Source organism: Neodiprion fabricii, chromosome 2 (assembly GCF_021155785.1).
Source record: "Neodiprion fabricii isolate iyNeoFabr1 chromosome 2, iyNeoFabr1.1, whole genome shotgun sequence".
NCBI classification, from domain to species: Eukaryota; Metazoa; Arthropoda; class Insecta; order Hymenoptera; family Diprionidae; genus Neodiprion; species Neodiprion fabricii.
The window spans coordinates 26,002,254-26,019,747 of NC_060240.1; the positions used below are offsets into that span (position 1 = coordinate 26,002,254).

The 17,494-nt window shown below is 37.5% G+C and overlaps 2 protein-coding genes across 3 annotated transcripts in view; one reads left to right on the forward strand and one right to left on the reverse strand.

Moving 5' to 3' along the window:
• Positions 1-43: 43 nt before the first annotated feature.
• Positions 44-7,342, reverse strand: LOC124175457 (exportin-2). The gene is made up of 16 exons (XM_046555733.1): positions 7,060-7,342; positions 6,760-6,905; positions 5,355-5,693; positions 5,022-5,129; positions 4,803-4,895; positions 4,476-4,643; positions 4,237-4,366; positions 3,998-4,161; positions 3,737-3,926; positions 3,448-3,646; positions 3,064-3,324; positions 2,819-2,910; positions 2,430-2,733; positions 2,085-2,252; positions 1,618-1,928; positions 44-1,386 (listed from the first exon to the last, which is right to left on the reverse strand). The coding sequence occupies exons 1-16, from the start codon at positions 7,142-7,144 to the stop codon at positions 1,241-1,243; spliced, it is 2,904 nt and encodes a 967-aa protein (XP_046411689.1). The 5' UTR covers positions 7,145-7,342; the 3' UTR covers positions 44-1,240.
• A 769-nt stretch (positions 7,343-8,111) lies between these two features.
• LOC124174869 (kelch-like protein diablo) overlaps positions 8,112-17,494 on the forward strand; it is a 135,795-nt gene continuing 126,412 nt past the window's right edge. For both annotated transcript variants that reach the window (XM_046554445.1, XM_046554444.1), the window contains exon 1: positions 8,112-8,498. The gene's annotated coding sequence lies outside the window, so the exon portion shown is untranslated. The remainder of the gene's footprint in view (positions 8,499-17,494) is intronic.

Consider the following 17,494-nt stretch of genomic DNA (forward strand, 5'->3'; position numbering starts at 1 on the left):
ATATTCGTGGATTAATGGATCATAATAAAAAAACAACACAATAAAAAGTTTGAGGGTGTTTATTAACAAATTTACGACGATTTCTTTTCGCACATTATACAGAAAACAATTTGGTCTACAAGTACGATCAACTGTACGGATATGATGTTTGTGTCACACAATTAAGTATAACAGCTACCTCACAATTTCGACAATTCAGTCTCAACTTGACATTGTTTAGGTGTAAGTTTGAAATCAACTATACAAATATGATTTGAGATATCTTATTCAGAGAAAAGACGCAACAGTGCTTTCACTCCTTCTTGATCTTAGACCTACTCGTATCCGTGCTTTGCCGCGCTATCGTGAAAATTTCGAGATTTAGCCGCCTAAAAGACAAATCGGTCTTCTGTCTCGTTTTCGCGCAATTTTCGGAAGGCTGGATTTCAATTTACATAAAAACAAGTATCGCAATGTCGAAAAATATGATCAGACCAATCATAGGCAATAATTTTTAATTTTTTTTCTCAATAGTTATAATAGTTTATCTTAAGACGACACATTTTTACACAGCTTGTATATCGTTATAAGAAACCTTACTATTACTTACATTTACCGTTGGCATACACATTGAAAATTTATATGCTTATATTCTAATGTCCAGCACTTAGATACACGTTATTTAAACACCAGAAAGAATTTTCCCGCGTTACTCTAAAATACTTATTTTCTCCTCTCCCACTCTTGTTATCTTTTTCTCTGCATGTGTCGATTACATTGATAATAAAACTGAAACTCACTATTGATTACTTACTTATTTACCAGTATGTGGGTAAATACAATAAATCATCGTCGATTAAGTAATTCTTGACCCTGGTTCTTCGGAATATTCCAAATACGGATCAAGCTTGAATTTTTTTTTAAACGGAAGAATGAATACGCGAAGAATTTCATACAAAAACACGGTCAAGTATCCTGAATAATGATTTTTTTCTGTTTTTTTTTTTTCTTCTAATAACATAGCACAAGAGGGAGCGGGATATTACATTACTTTAAGAGTAATCACGAGTTTCGCGAGATAATAAGGCAACGGTTTTCGACACAAGTACCGACAAAATAACGGAAGTTTTTTAAAAAAAAAACTGAGAATAAGAGAAATGAAAAACTTCATTCGATCGTGTTAAAATTCGGTGAGCTCGATATTGTTGATACGACGAGCCATTAGGTAAATTTTAAGCCTACTGCGTATATTCGGATCGTATTATGCAACGCCAATACCGGCTGTTTGGAGATAACTCCTTAGATGATTAGCGTTAGGTTCTGGAATCTGACCAAGCAGACCAGGAAGCTGGCCTGGCGATAGTTTACCAAGACCTTGTGCCAGATAGAGCCGCACATCACCGATGCCTGCAAAAATTATCCATAAATAATTATTGACACAACAATAACGATGTTTTCAGGATGATAAAATAAAACCCAAGTAGAACTTCGATTGTACAAGAGATATAAGGCGTCGAAATATTGAAGAAGTGCAATTACACAACATAACTTCGCTTATGAAAAATCAATATACCTGTGTATATATATGAAAAAAAAAAAAAAAAAACACAAATTAACAAAGGAAAATTGCACTCGTACTTTGGAGCGGATCTTTTTTAGGATTCCCGGCATAAATAAGCCTGCTGTAGGCTGCTTGGTATCCGGGAGCATCGTCGACCTCAGCGAAAGCCTGATCCTCGGGTAGAATGCTCTCGTCTTGAGGAAGCTCAAAGAACTCGACCAAAGTGGCCAAGAGCCGAGGGTAGTAGGCATTGTATGGACTGTTCAACATTTCCGGACAATCTATGAGTAAATTTGAGATTCCGACGGCTGTAATTTTTCTCTCAGATTCACCACATACCTTTTGTAAATCTGTAATGAACACACGCTCTACAACCATGCCAAACATTCTGTAAAGGAAAAATCAATTAAATTCCATTAAGATCGTGAGAAAAGGGGTTTATTTTCGGTTCATTCGAATTGAAATTAGAAGTGAAAAAAAAAATCTAAAAAAAAAAAAAAAAAAAAACTATTTTGTCTCTCTGATGTATTGATAATTTACTTACTGTGGCTGAATTTGGTCGATTATCGCAACCAAATTACTGGCTCCGTACTTGACAGCGTACGTTGCGAAAAATACGATGAGACCTTTTACATATTTAGTTGTTTTTGAGGATGTTAGTCTTTGGAAAAGCAGTACAAACACTTGCTTCATGTAAGACTCAAGCGCGTTTCTGAAAAAATGATTTATAACCAATAGGAGAAGAAAAGACTCAAAAATCATGGATTTGAGATGAAAGGTTCTTACAAGCTGAATGTGAATACGTATTGCATTTTCTAAAAAGTGGAGGAATTATAATTGTTGAAAAACGGAAATCTGACGTTTGTGAAAAAAAACGAATTCAACTTACGGAGGAAAGTGTTCGATTATCGTTTGCATCAGATGAAATCCTTCATCGTCATTAGCCTTAGATGAAATTAGTTTCTGGAAAACACCCAACAGGCCGCTGATCTTGTTTTGGGCAATAATTTGGTGAGGACCGTGGCTCACAAATGCCTGGAGCAATCTGGTCAGTGGGTGGATATTGGCTTGGCGTTCAAAAAGGACAGGAGCTAGCAGACATGGGAAAAGCGCCATGTATGGCTCCGGAATGTCTGGAGCTGTTTGGAGTTCGAGTAGAAGGGAAAGAATTTGGAAAACGTAGGGAATGAATTCTGCGAACAGTGGAAAAAAGAAACACTGAATTAGGATCATTTGGTTTTGCAATACGAGGAACACCTATCGAAAGTTTAAACTAACCCTGAATATCTTGTTGTAAGATTCCTTGAAAAACTGGAAACAGAGCCTGTTCAAAAGAAGAGACAGCAGCTGGGTTCGTTTTGCATACAATTCTGAAAGAGGAATGACAGAGTGGGAATGAGTTAACGCATGTTAAAGACTGGTAAATCTGTTCTTTAAAAATTACAGATACGACGATCAATCAGTATTTCTTTTATACGATGAAATCGGAAGTGCTCAGAAATGGGAAGCTTTTATCTACTTACTTTATGGATAAACTAAGAGTCTCGAATAAATAGTGATTGAAATGCGGTCTCCTAGGATTTCTCGCTACAATGGTAAGCTTTTCCGTCAGTTTAGGTAGCAAGTCGCCTAGGAATGGTACAACTCTCTCTTGCAAAATGTAAAACGTTCTCATCACAGCTTTCATCGCGTATTCATTTTCCTCCGAGCCTTGAGTCTCTAGAGTAGCGAACAATCCCTTCAACAATTCAGCCGCCAGAGATACGAGCACTTCTCCCTGGACTCTGCGAATAAGAAGGAAATAGAAAGAATTATTGAGATTAGTTTGACAAATAAAGAATGTCCCTTTTGGAGAAGTCCCTGCTTTCACTGTTTCATCAATATTTATAATCCTATTTCATGCTTACAAAAGACCTCCGTCAGGTCCCTTCAAAGTAAGTATTTTCTCAATAGCACAAGCTGCGTAACTGTGAACAACGGAACTGGAAGCGGCGAGATGTCTGACTAAACGAGGCAGACTACCGATGACCACTTCCCTGGGTAACACGGACCTGAAGATCATTATGAATTTGATTGCGTCTGCTTTCAGAACCGGAACTTCGTTAACTGAAACAAAAAGATTCAAATTAAGACATGTGTCGTACTTTTAGCTGCAATCCAAGGCGTCCGAATATAAAATATATCCAGTTTACACACCATTCCGTTTTGCTAGTTCTGGCTCAATATGTTGAGCCGCAAACTGAGGCAGCGATACTAAATCACTACTCTGGGTTACTCCATGCTTTTGGGTTTGACCCTTGCTAGCACTACTCGTGACCAAGTACAGAGCCGCATCCTTGCTACGCCAATTTTCTGTTGGTTTTTCAGCATAATTTTGCAGCATTAACTGAAATGCCAGATCAAGTTTAATTAATCAGTCACATGATAACGGTTGCTGTTTATTTAAGATTATTTTACCTGGATGTAGGATCCGAAAATCTCCATAATTTTTGCCTCAAAATATTTTGATAAAACTTTCACGAGGTCGCAGGCAGCGCGTCGCCTCGTGTCAACGTCACTGCCCTCAATATCACGTCTTATGTATTCTTCTGGATTATCCTCAAATAATTCATTGTCGGATTCTGCAAATACATGAAGGAAAAATTTACGACGAGCACTTTTTATCATTACTTTTCTTTGACCACTGAATAACAAACCTCTAAACTCCATGTTTGGTATGATCACTTTTTCACATATACTTCCTAAAGTTGTCGGATTCTCAAACAAATACCTGTACTGTGCTCGATCGGCGACTGTGGCCAAAAATTGCAGAGCGTTAGATACCAGCTGCGAAAATGAGAAATTGCAATGTCTCGTTCATTTCTTTCAAAATTATGCTTAGTATGCGTAGCATAGAAATCATAATTCAATAAACAAAAAAATAAAAATTCTTTACCGAATCGAATTTTGGTTGTTGTCCAGTCGACGTAAGGAGATTCCAAATTGCGGTAACAAATTGGGGCAAGAACGGCTGGAATTCTTCGTCGTATTTCTGGGCATATAGACCGACATTGTCGCACACCTGAGATTTCAACTGTTCAATTACTCCAGCCTCCTCGTCATCCTGTCAGTAAAACAAAAATGTTTTCCAAACGTTACAAATCGAAAATTATTATTATTATTATTATTATTATTTTTGTTGTTGTTATTGTTATTATGACAACAGAGTAAAGGAATTGTCTCAAGGATTAGTGCCACACATTATACAGCAAAGTTTAATTACCGCAGTTTTCAACGCTGGAACATCTACAGTAAGCAGAATGTGGAAGTTGGTCATCCAAGCATTCATGTTGTCCTCAAAGTATTCAGGCAAGTCCTAGGCAAAGTAGAAAGTATCTTTTGTACCGAAATACATACATTTGATTGAATTCACTTCAAGTAATTACTAATACATGACCATTCATTAATTTACCTATTTAGGCACACAACACTCGTTACTTACCTGAAAATTCAAGGAATAAAATACTTTGCACAGAATGACCAGTGAGTTGTATATAATTTTCAAGGCTTCAATGTTGTTTGCATGTACTTGAGCAAGATTCATGGTTGCCTATCAAGAATAAAGTGGATATTAGTAAGAGTTTTAACTATTCAATTAATTCAGGTACATGAACTTTCTGATTCTCTTAATTCATCCAATGTGATTTTGCAACGAATTCATTAATATTACATATGTAAGGAGCAAATTTTTACTTTATCGGTATACTTTTTTCTAGCTGAATATAAGAAAGCAGCCTATCACTATTACACAGAATAATGGAAACAAGGTCCTTACCAAAAAAAGATCGGTCAAGGGTTTGGCGAATTGGTCGAGTACTAATTTGATCTCGGTCCAAAGGCTCTGGCTCTTGAATTCGTATCTATATCTCTTGAATAGAGAGTGAGCGGTGTGAAGAACACCGTTTATAACATGGAAGTCACCGGTATTAAACTTTTCAACCATCTGATCTATGAGCTCTGGCCATTTCTCAGGGAAATCGTGTCTACCAATGATGGACACAGCATCCGATAACTGTTTCTGGATTGACTCTGGCGAGTGAAGCATCAAGTTCATTATCAATCGCTTCACAGCTAGGCGATCTTGCATGTGTATGCGATCTCCGGTATCTTCATCCTTTATTGATTGTAGAGGAAAAAAAGACAATCATACAATTTAAAATTAATGACACTTTTTTCATCGTTAAATTGCAAGGAAACGCCCTATTTTTATCCAAAAGGTTACAGTTATTCTTTAGCAACAAGAAGTGACAACCTCCTTTCAAAGTACAAAAATTTACTAATTATTAATTCACATTGGGGTACACAATCATGGACTACAAATTTAGTATCGCATAACAATCATGATTAAACTTTCAGTTTTGATTTACAAAGTTTAGATAGACAAGGATATAAATCTTTGCAGACGATAAAAAAAAAATTTAATGATTCTCAATATTCCAAGAAAGTAAAAACCCTAAAACGTTTCTACAATTTTACTAGATACACGTTACTTTATTACTTTTACACCGTATTGACTTCAGGTTCAAAATAAATATTTGCAATCGCAAGTCACTGCAGTTTCAGTTTGAGTTAAAAAAAAATGCAGATCATTCAAGTAACTTAGAAACGAACCAAAGAGCAGGATTTTCAAGAAAGCATTTCACTTTTAAAGTATGCTAGACACTATTCGACTCCAACTCAAATTCAAATTTTTCATTGTCTCGGAATATATCATATGACACAATTTCGACAAGAGAGATATCTTCACTCAAACCTAAAATATCGAGCCTAATTAAAATCAATTGCAATCGAGGTTGAATAACAGTATATTTTCATCGATAGTGTTGGAAAGACCCAGAAATTTCTTGATATTTTTAAAAAATGAAAAGCTACTGGCGTTCAAGAAGCAAAGTGAATACCAAAAATGAAAATTCAGGTCAGTATCAAGACTTTTAAGAGCCTGTTATCAAAGATTTCTGATTCAAAGAGGAACGCCAACTTGAGATAAACTGAGTAACTCCATTGCATAGCATGACCTGTAAACATTATTTGTTATGTATCAGATTCAGAAACCTCTACAACTGGAGAACGGAAGAGAAAAATATAGGGTTTGAAGGGAGCAAACTGGAATGAGATGTGTTTTAATGCCTCGCCAGTATTCACAAAGCAAACGACTGCGATAAAATGTTAGATACACGTACGATTTTCCAGTTCCGTTTGATATAATTTTTAAATGTGACTGCGCCGGTGATCCTGATGACCAAATCAACTTCAGCCTTGTTGATCAGATGAAGCAGTAGCAAGGGATAATTTTGGTTCACTTCGACCGATTCCAGAAATTTTTCAGCTGCGTAAGAAAGAAAATAAAAGTCGTGTAAATAAATAAATTTGGAAGAGCGAAGGAAGGAAAATGTGAATTACTCTGACTAAACGTACTTCAACTGGTAGAATTTGAGAACACGTGATATTGGTTATAATTGATTTAGTGAGGTTATGCTCACCGGGTCGCCTGACGTTGACATCAGGGTCGAGTGTTTCCTTGAGATACACACTTAGCGTTAAAAGGTTTTCTTCGGTTAGCTCCATTCTGTAGTATTGTTTTATTACAAATATGGGTAAACTTGCGAACGGAAGAGTACAGCGGGTTTCGAAGACAATTAACACAACATAACCCACCGGCTTCTTTCTACTCTTTCATTATTCGTCTAACTTCAAATTCCGCGATCTAACGTAACGTTTTCCCCTCTTAGCGTCACCGCTCAGAAGCAAGGCGTACTATTTGGAAAACTAAGGTCACCTCGGGTTTTTAATAAAAAACCCTATATCGACGCGGAGCAGCACCTTACCGACTAAAGAGAATTACCGACAGTGGCTTGGATTACCCTATGAGCATGGTGGAAGAATTACATGAGTTTTAAATCGATCCTGCCTGCCATAAGTAATTGCGATTAATTGTTTTTCTTCGTACTTAACTTCGTACATGACACTTTATTCTGATTTCAAGTAAACCGGCAACGCGGTGACGTGAAATTGGTCGCGCGATGGTTGTTTGTTTTTGGACCTTAGTTGTGTCTATATCTGATGAAAAATTATCATTCTATAACGGAGAAGAATTTCTCGAATTTTCTCTCAATAATAATAAAATAATCGTACGTAAATTGTTAAAGATAACTTTGAATGTGTGCATTGTTGTTGCGATAATTAATTGCGATTAATTGTTTCTCTTTGGCAGATGACACCTTATTCTAATTTTGATAGGACCGCCGACGCGGCGACGTGAAGTTGGTCGCGCGACAGTTATTTGTTTTCGCATCTTGATTGTTTCTATCTCCGATCGAAAACTGCCGTTCTAAATCAGAGAAGAATTAGTCGAATCTTCTCTTAATAATAATAAAATAATAATAGATGTATTGTAAAGGTCACTTTAGATGTTGTCAAGTCGAGTGTGTGTGTTTGTATCTTTGTCATTGTGTACGATGTGTGTGTGTCACCTTATGTTTATGGTTTGGATGACCTGAGAAACCGAACGCGTGAAAAGCGAATCAGTGATCAGTACGGGCATGAACGTCTAGCGAAAAGTACGAGCTTGAACGTTTAACGACAAAGCGGAGCAATAATTAACATATTCAGGCCGAGTGATAATTAAGATGTTACAGATTTTGAGCATATTGTTTTGTGTTTATTTCGTTAATATAATTCATATTGCTCGGGTAAACTTCTTTCGTGTCTAACAATCTTGCATAAATAAGCGGAACAATAATTGACAGATTAATTTTATTGCTGAGTTTATTTTTAATATAATACATTTCTTTTCGTGTTGTTCCAATAAAATTTCTTTCATATATAACAATATAGTGGACAATAATTCTGAAGTCATGACGTGCAGAAACTGCTAGAAACATAAGTGACGTGTGCTGTTGGTTGTTACTATGGGTGTCAGGTGAGTTTATATTCCTTTACATATTTAATGAAAAATTATGATCTATGATGAATCTCTATTTAATGATGATGAAATTTTATTAAGATTACATGACGATGGAAAAGTTATTATTCATTATGAATGCAGATGACTCTTAGTGAGATGATGATCGGGACGACGGTGAAAAGATAATTGATGGATACGTGATAGTTGAATTGTTCGATTTCAAAGTGCAGTAATTTGATAGTTTGATTAGACAGTGTTACTAGAAATAGTAGTATGGTATTTACACCATTACATCTCTCAAAATTATGCGTTACAATGAATAAACACCTAGCGAATGGTGATTTGATACTGTTCCTTACTTTTTTCTTCTATGCGGCGACGTTTAAAGTTTTTGGCATTTTTGTAAAATGAAATGTAAATTGATAAATACGTGTGCAACTATTCATTTATTCATATGTTGGGCTGGCCCTTTAGCAAAAGAGTACACGTCTAACAGTACAATTATACACTGAGAAAAATTTCATTTGTTACAGTAACTATAAAAATTATATGAATATTGTTGGAATTACGAAAAACGAAATACGCGTAACCATTTTGCGCTATTGTAGATCCTTTTTTGGTAATAATTGCAACGCAAAATCAGTTTGTGAGGCTTACTCTACTTTTTTAGTTAAACAAGGCTTTAACGTCAATTTATCGTTGCACAAGCATTAAATTTTCGCAACAGTTGCAAGAAGATATAGTAACAGTGATCGTAATGAGAAAGAATAGTAACGGATACCAGACATTCCGGTAACAGCTAGAAAACTAATTTCCATTTTCTACCTAGAACTATATTTTTCGATTGTGGTAAAAAATGAAAATAGTTAAGGATTGAGCGGTAAACGGAACTAAAAATTTCACTCGGTGCATTTTCGAGCACCCCGACGTTGGGAACAAAGAATAACTTTACTTCGTAGGCGTAACACTGACTTTTCCACGTCGACACGCGTCGCCCTGCTTTACCGATGATGAGCGATAAAATTGGAAGGGTTAGAATTGGTATAACGGCAGGATAATTAAAAAGGCTTTCATTGAATAATTAAACACCGAGAGCGTCGTCGCTGCACGCGCGTAAAACACGTTCCAATCGCTCCACTCCCAGATCCTCTACGGGCTCCCCTAAATCTCCCGAGGGTTGAAAATGAAAAATGAAAAACGAAAGATCGCGCGTTGGATTGATCGCGTAATGCCGTATATACGACGACGCAATATCATAATAGCGTAATAGCGTAATACATATTTTCCGACCACTCACACCAGCGTTAATGTATCATACGCACATACAGACCCATCTCAATGGACGCTGCTGCCGACTTGACGGCTGAAAATTAAAAATTGTTTGATCAGTCGGGTGACACTGCGAGCTGCTTCGTCCTACCAACGATAAAGATGTAATTGCTGAAGTGGACTGTCTCCGGGGGCATCATTACCGCGAGGAACTCGCCGGTTTAATGTTTCATAACGTACATGAGACGTTATCAACCCCGCGGTGTCCGGGGCACTGACAAATGTTTATGTTAGATCAGAGGCCTTGGTAAGCCTCGACCTGGCTGTCTCTCCCTTATACTTTTACTACCCCCGTCTAACCGCTGACACGGAAAACGGAAAACTTTGTAGATGGATCTACATTTACGGCCACGTCTGGGTACAGCTATCGTGCCACTCAACGCGTCCCAAACGGCTCTCTTATTCATTAATAATTAGCATCAAACTCACCGTCACATTGTTACGAATAAACTTGAAGGTCTTCTTGGTTAGCGATATATTCAATCATTCGTAATTTATACTTTTTTCAATTGTGTCGTACGAGTTTTTAACCACTCTTCAACTCACGGTGAAAGAACGACGAAACGCGGTTATCTATAAAACTAACTCCATCTTCGGGAGACTGAAAAAAAACTTGCTTCATCTTTTGACCTGCTAGAAAACCAATTCAAAATACAGAAATACGGTCAATTTTTCTACGAAAATGCGGTAAAATTTCAAGCAATCTTTTTATAGTATCGAAAAAATATAGTGTTCAAAATAATCGTGTACAGGAAACTGAAAAGCCACAATTTAGTTGAACTAATTTGATATTATTCACAGCGTATAACCGTTTGAAAAGTATTTTTTTAGTAAACACAAAGACGAAAATAAAATAGCGGCTTCGGGGCTGAGACATTTGAAAGATGTGCGCGGGTTTTTACCTTTGACAAAAGAAAAATATCTTTATTTGCTTTACACCAATCTATACACCATTAATTATTAATCCAGGAAGTCGGGTTATAATTAGCGTTGGCAGTTGTATAGGCGGAGTAGCTTTTTGATTCCGCGGAGTTCTGTAATGCGAGTTTCAACGCGATGCGATCTCACTCACAGCGCGCCGTGCCGGGGCAATTAATGTCAACGGAACGAGCCAAGACAGAGTAGAGGCACTTATTAAAAAGCTCATAGTCATTTTTCATCTGTCACGAAACGCCGCTTTTGTCCACTTGAAAGTCGAACGGCTGCAGCAGTCGTAGACTGACAATGAGGCGAAAACCTTTTAAATACGAAACAATTCATGTCTTTTACCCACACGCGCATTAACACAAAGAGACGTAGAGAAATTAGAGAAGTAGAAAAGGTGAAAAAGAAAGAAAAGCCAAGCCTATGGGCTAATGTCAAGTAATTGACGGTTATTAGATGAAATATATAAACTCTTGGACGCAATATTATTATACGCGATGAAATAATTGGCGATCGCCTATCAGACTTGGATAATTAACCTAATGATCCACGTTTTAGTTCACGGCATAGGCTGTCCTGTAAAATCGTTTCTCAGCAGCAGCAGCCTTCGGAGCTGATGAAAAAATGCTCAGGTACCGTTGACTAGTTTAGAAATAACTCCTACCCAATTCTCGAGTTCGGCAAATTAAACTGCGTACAACATTGTAACAAATTCGATAATTAGATCTATAAGAACAGAATGAGACGATCAAGGTGCACGAATTCCTTATTTTTTTCTTTCAACCGCGTAGAAAAGCTCCACCCCTTAATCGGTGCTTGGTGCGAGAGTGACAGATCGGACAATTTCTCGGTTCACGGTAAAGTGGCAACAGCTATGCGCCCCTTTGATGGAGCGACGCGACTTCCCGATTCAGGAAAATTGATCGGTGCCTCCCGGTCCGGGTGGAGCAATCAGAAATGACCGATTTCCACTTCGCATGCAATTTAATCTCGCCTGTTCAGCTTCAAAAATAAGAATTATCGAAGAATTGTCTTGTCCCGTAGCGGAGTTTAAGTTGAATTATAAACTCATTGTCGGTGATGTGTTTTTTCAAAGTATTTGATTATTTTCGTATTCGATATCGTGAATAAATGTCCGCAGGAGTTACAGTATTTATAGTTTTACTATATTTTGTACGATCCTTGTACGAATAAGAATCCTTCGTGATTGGGTATTTAGTTGAAAATCGATTTTACCGTCTGTCCTGCAATTGTCATAAACAAATGATCTGTAAAAGGTGTTTAGTTCTTTCAGAAAACGTTGTGCTACTTGCAGAAACATGTGAAAATATCGCTCGAGATACTTTACACAAGAATTCAGTGTCGGCATAAGTAACATAATCACAAGTTTCTTCACTGAGAGAAATTTTCAGTTCCGGTTACCGCTCAGTCCTTGACCATTTTCATTTTTTACCACAATCGAAAAATATAGTTCTAGGTGGAAAATGAAAATTAGTTTTCTAGCCGGAAAGTCTAATATCCGTTACTATATTTTGTTGCAGCTGTTGCGAAAATTCAATGCTTGTGCAACAATAAATTAATGTTAAAGCCTTATTTAACTAAAAAAGTATAGTAAACCGAACAAACTGATTTTGCGTTGCAATTACCAAAAAAGTACCTCGTCCTTCGTAATTCCAACAATATTCAAACAGTTTTTTTAACGATACCTGTTTTACTGAATTTTCATAGTTACTGTAACAAATGAAATTTTTTCAGTGTTTTCGGAGATTACAAAAAAATGCTACATGGTAAATTTGCAGTCATGCAAATCTGGATTCATTTGATAGATTTGATCTTTGAATGAAGGATAGTCAGAAATTAGCTTCAATATGTTAAAAGTTTCAAAAATATTCAATACGTAGGCAATTCGGACGATGGCAAGAGGTGTTTTTCCTTTTGTGTTAAACGAGTACAGGGTGGATACAAAAAAGTATTTGTTCATACATAAATATAATGCGATTTCGCCCAATATAACTTTACCTTTCCGGAAACTAAAAACATCAATATAATGAACTAAAAAATCGTACAATATGAGAATCAAAATTAACGATGGATATCTTCAATTGTAGGGTGTTTTTTTCATTAATTGTACGAAATACGCACAAAATTGAAAGAATGGATTAAATTTTTGTTTTTTTCGACAAATAAGATTTACAAAAAAAAAAAGAAGACCAGAAATAAAAATATTTATACCGTATAATAATGAATTATTATCGTCATTCTCGTTTATTATTCAACAATTCAGTCGCGCTGTGAACCTGCAGGTCGACATAAAATTATAACCAATTACGTTGAAACCATATTACAAAGGTCGATTTCCTTTTTCTGTTTCGTTTTTTTTTTTTTCTTTTTTTTTCTGCCTTGATAACTCAAACAGCATCAATGCGGCGGTAAATTCGTTCGCACAGTCAGTATCTCAACAACACGTGTGTATACCTAACAAGCCGTTGACTTGTTTGATTTGGGAGTCAGACCCGTGAGATGATCTCGTCCCCGTAACTACTGCACCGTATAACCCCGCACGACGAACATACAGGCGCTTATAAACGCGACGAGCTTTTTATTATAATATTTATCCTTTGAATGTGCAGCGACCGTTGTATCGCTACTGCAGCAGGAAGCTAAAAGCTTTCAACGAAATTGAACGTATCGTTCCTGCAAATACGCGGGGATATTGTTTCACAGGTTGCAGGATCCCCCCCCTAAAAAGGACTATTCAGACGTATGCGTGTAACGGCGGGCATGCATTAAAGCTGCGGGACGTGGGCGCGGGAATCATTGATTTGAAAAATTTCTAATCGGGAATTGGTATGCACGTTGTGTACGTATAACCGATAGAACGGCGAGATTAGGTCCAATTTAATATACCAGGACATAAGTGTAACACCGTCGACCGAGAGCTGTCGCGATCGTATCTATTCGCACCCGTAGTACAAGCGATAAATAATTTAGCATCGAAAATAGCGTCAATGAACGGGGCTAAATTAGTGGATTAAAAAATAAATAATTCTCTGCGACATTACCCACCCTCGACCGCGTTGGTCAATTGACAGACATTGACTAATTGCCCGTTGAACAGCGGCAACAGCTCTTTCTGTATTCTCCTTTCTTGTATTCTTTTTTCAACACGTCGAAGCCCCGTCGGGCGTACGTACTTTAAGTTTCGTATTCCGAGTCTTTGTCGATTTTGTGCTTCGGGTTCCGTTGCGTGGAAATTATATTAGACGTATCGGGCGATTCTTTCTGGCTGTCGCTTAAGGCCGTGAAAATAAATACGAGAACACCTTTCGAAACTTTCAACTTTACTCGGTACACATAATATAACTTTGATGCTTTATGGAACTGAGCGAACTCAATACGGCTACTTACCGAATGCTTTAACAAAACTGATAATGCTCTCTGACGTATTACCGTTACAGGCTACAACTAACTGTTTATGTTATAGAACATTCGAGTAAGAATACAATAACAGACTTCTTTGGAACTTGTATTATTTATTCGTAGATGCGATTGAACGACCGTGATCGATAGCAAGGGCTCGAAAAGGCTTAGCTTCGTGGACGAAATGATCCTAAGGCTTGAAAAAATGTTTCTGTTCTCTTTCTGTAATTTTATACAACGGCATCTTGCGTGAACAATGTTCAAACTTTTGTAGGAAACATTCGAGCATGCGTGAGACCGAATTTCATCTCAAATCCTACACTGAGAGAAATTTTTAATACCGTTTACCGGTCAGTCCTTAACTATTTTCAATTTTTACCACAATCGAAAAATATAGTTCTAGGTAGAAAATGAAAATTAGTTTTCTAGCTGTTACTAGAAAGTCTAGTATCCGTTACTATTCTTTCTCATTACGATCGCTGTTGCTATATTTTCTTGCAACTGTTTTTCGTAATTCCGACAATATTCAAACAGTTTTTTTTAAACCATATCTGTTTTACTGAATTTTTCTAGTTACTGTAACAAATGAAATTTTTCTCAGTGTTATCAGTGATTTTGTCGTATGCCCGGTATTATCACAAGGTAGCTACAATAAAAACTGATACACATGTAAATCTGTGAGAAGAATAAGGGATTTTCAAATATCCTTATACTTACACTTGCATGAGGAAGCATTTTTGAAATGTCAAAACTTTTGATACGATCTATCGTTCAATCAGCAATATTTTCTTTTAAACAGCCAAAGTTGGGATAAATCAACTTATGATTCGGATAAGACTTATAAAGATAGACTGTGCGCTCCTATAAAAGGTACCGAAGCTTACATATAAAGGACAGAGATATGTCGGGAGTACTGCTCTCTCTTTTCAATCGGTTTCATACCGGGAGACAAGAGCGTAGTGGAAGTGGAACAGCTATAGATATAGGCGCATTATTTCGCCTCATTCCCCACAAATATCGTCAGAGAGAAAAAGGAGTACTCTCGGCATATTTCTGTCCTTTAAATGCATGCTTCAAGCGGCTCATAAGAGCGCTCAGTCCATCTTTACAAGTCTATGGGATAACCGAGGTCCTACTTTAGTCAAAACCACGAAACACGGGAAATTACCTAGACGGCGGAGCTGCCGAGTCCGCGCGCTGCGGAGTGAAACGTTTGACCGCCAGAGTGCGCGCATATCGCATCATCCGAGTCTCCAAAGGCCGATAAAAGTTACGCTATTGTGCTTTCGCGTATATGTGAAATGATAATTGCAGTAGCGGCACGGTCCTCGGGGGCGCGGTAAATCGAGATGGCACACGATTAACTGATAAAAACACGCGACTCGTACGAAATGCAGTAATACGCGCGCACGCCTTCGCCTCCTATACGTACGACAAATATTGTAAAAAGCATAAATAGAACGGCGCCGGGCAAACAAACTGGCTCGCATAAGTTGCGGGCAGCGTTTGATTGGGAATCGTCGGTTGCCCCTGAGTGTAGACAGCACCGAGCTCTACGCCTTGGAATACGTTTTATACTGTTTGCACAACTCAGCTGCAAAGAGATCCGTGGCAACCGATTATGAACGGCGACGCACGCCTGTTTGCTCTAGATTGACTCCCTAGATTTTCGTATTATATATCTGCCTTACGTTTTCCATCCCGCTTCGTCGCGTTTCAATTTTTTACTTACACGTTTTTTTTTTTTTTTTTTTTCTCGTCTTGTAATTAAAATAATATTGTACATTTTGCTCTTGTCGGTTTTATTTTATTCCAGGTTTTTTCACCCTCTGTCTCTCTCTCTCTCTCTCTCTCTCTCCCTCTCTCTTTCAACAGGCTTGAAACGACTGCGACTCGTGACCGAGGGTTTGATAATCGGTATGCAATGTACCATCGCGCACGTTCAATCTGTCGGTAAACAATATTCCCGCCGAGCTTCCCTAGATCCGTACAACGTTGCGTGCATTCAAACGATCGCGAATCGTGCCGATGACGTTCTCACCGCATGTAACACGATCTAATACCTATCTCCACTCGTGCCTTTCGAGTCCTCCAATAATACTGCGAACTGTAATCGTGTGAGCAAAGCAAAATCCATCGATGTTTATCCCTGATCACGAACCTTGCTCTTCGAGAGTTTTTTTTTATATTATTCCCTCTTTTTTATGACAGCACATTGACTAATTTAAATTGATAACTTCGATGTGCTGTCCAGTTTTCAGAAAATTTTTAACGGCAGCCAGTTACTGATTATTTTTTTAGAACATGTGCCATTTGGCGATCAATTTTGACAACACTGAGAAAAATTTCATTTGTTACAGTAAGTAGAAAAATTCAGTAAAACAGGTATCGTTAAAAAGAATGTTCGAATATTGTCGGATAAAAATACTTTCAAAGAAGGAATAAGAAATTCATAAACGGATGAGGTCAAGAAAAAAGGGATTTGTTCACTGTTTCAAATGGTCGAACTATTCGATACCATTGCCATCCGAATGTGTAATAGTTTTGATCATGGTTGAGTTAATTTTACACATGGTATAACGATTGGAATTACACCATGAAACCGAACGTCGTCGCGATGCTGGCACACATCCGTTCCACGGAAGTGTATACGGCAATAATTTACGACTGGCATAAAATAATTTGAGACGTCGTTAAAACCGTCATGAAAGACTTTCACGGCACGTTATCGATGTTCACCTTCAGACTCCATTGAGATATCAGTCGGATTGACTGCAGAGGAATTTAATGAGTTAGCCGGTACTCCGTATCGACGGTAGACAAACAAACCCATACACATCCTGTTTTGAAACGTTGAGACATCTTTTTCAATACTTTCTTTACCAAAAATTTTTGACGGAAACATTTCTGATAAGTACGTAAAATGACCGCGTCCTGCCAGGTCAGTTGATTTTAGCTCGTGAATACCGAAGTCACCCTTTCGATTGGATTATTAGAACTACTTTTTTGTGAAAGAATACTCTTCAGCAGGTAGTCGACGTTGGCTTACTGAATAAACAGCTGAGTTTTGACAGCACGTGCACTTTCCACCTAAATTATGTTATGGCAAAATTCAACTCGTAGCCCGATCCGGTACAATTAATCATCCGCGAAAATCGTGACACAAATTCTCAGTAGTAATCGAACGTCTTTTTACACAATTTTGGATTATTCTTTCGACACCTTTGATACAATTACTTACCGTTAGAAATTTATCAGAACAATGTTTTGATAACTATATTGGTACCAAAGTGACTCGAAGCAACGAGAGTTTTGATATCAACTCAAGCTCATGTGGA

Excerpts from the sequence above, each read along its gene's own strand:
- LOC124175457 (XM_046555733.1), bottom strand. The coding sequence starts at position 7,144 with ATGGAGCTAACCGAAGAAAACCTTTTAACGCTAAGTGTGTATCTCAAG. Across the intron at positions 5,694-6,759 it reads TCAAACGGAACTGGAAAATC|GATGAAGATACCGGAGATCG; the intron begins GTACGTGTATCT and ends CAATCAATAAAG. Across the intron at positions 4,644-4,802 it reads TTCCAGCGTTGAAAACTGCG|GATGACGAGGAGGCTGGAGT; the intron begins GTAATTAAACTT and ends TTTTACTGACAG.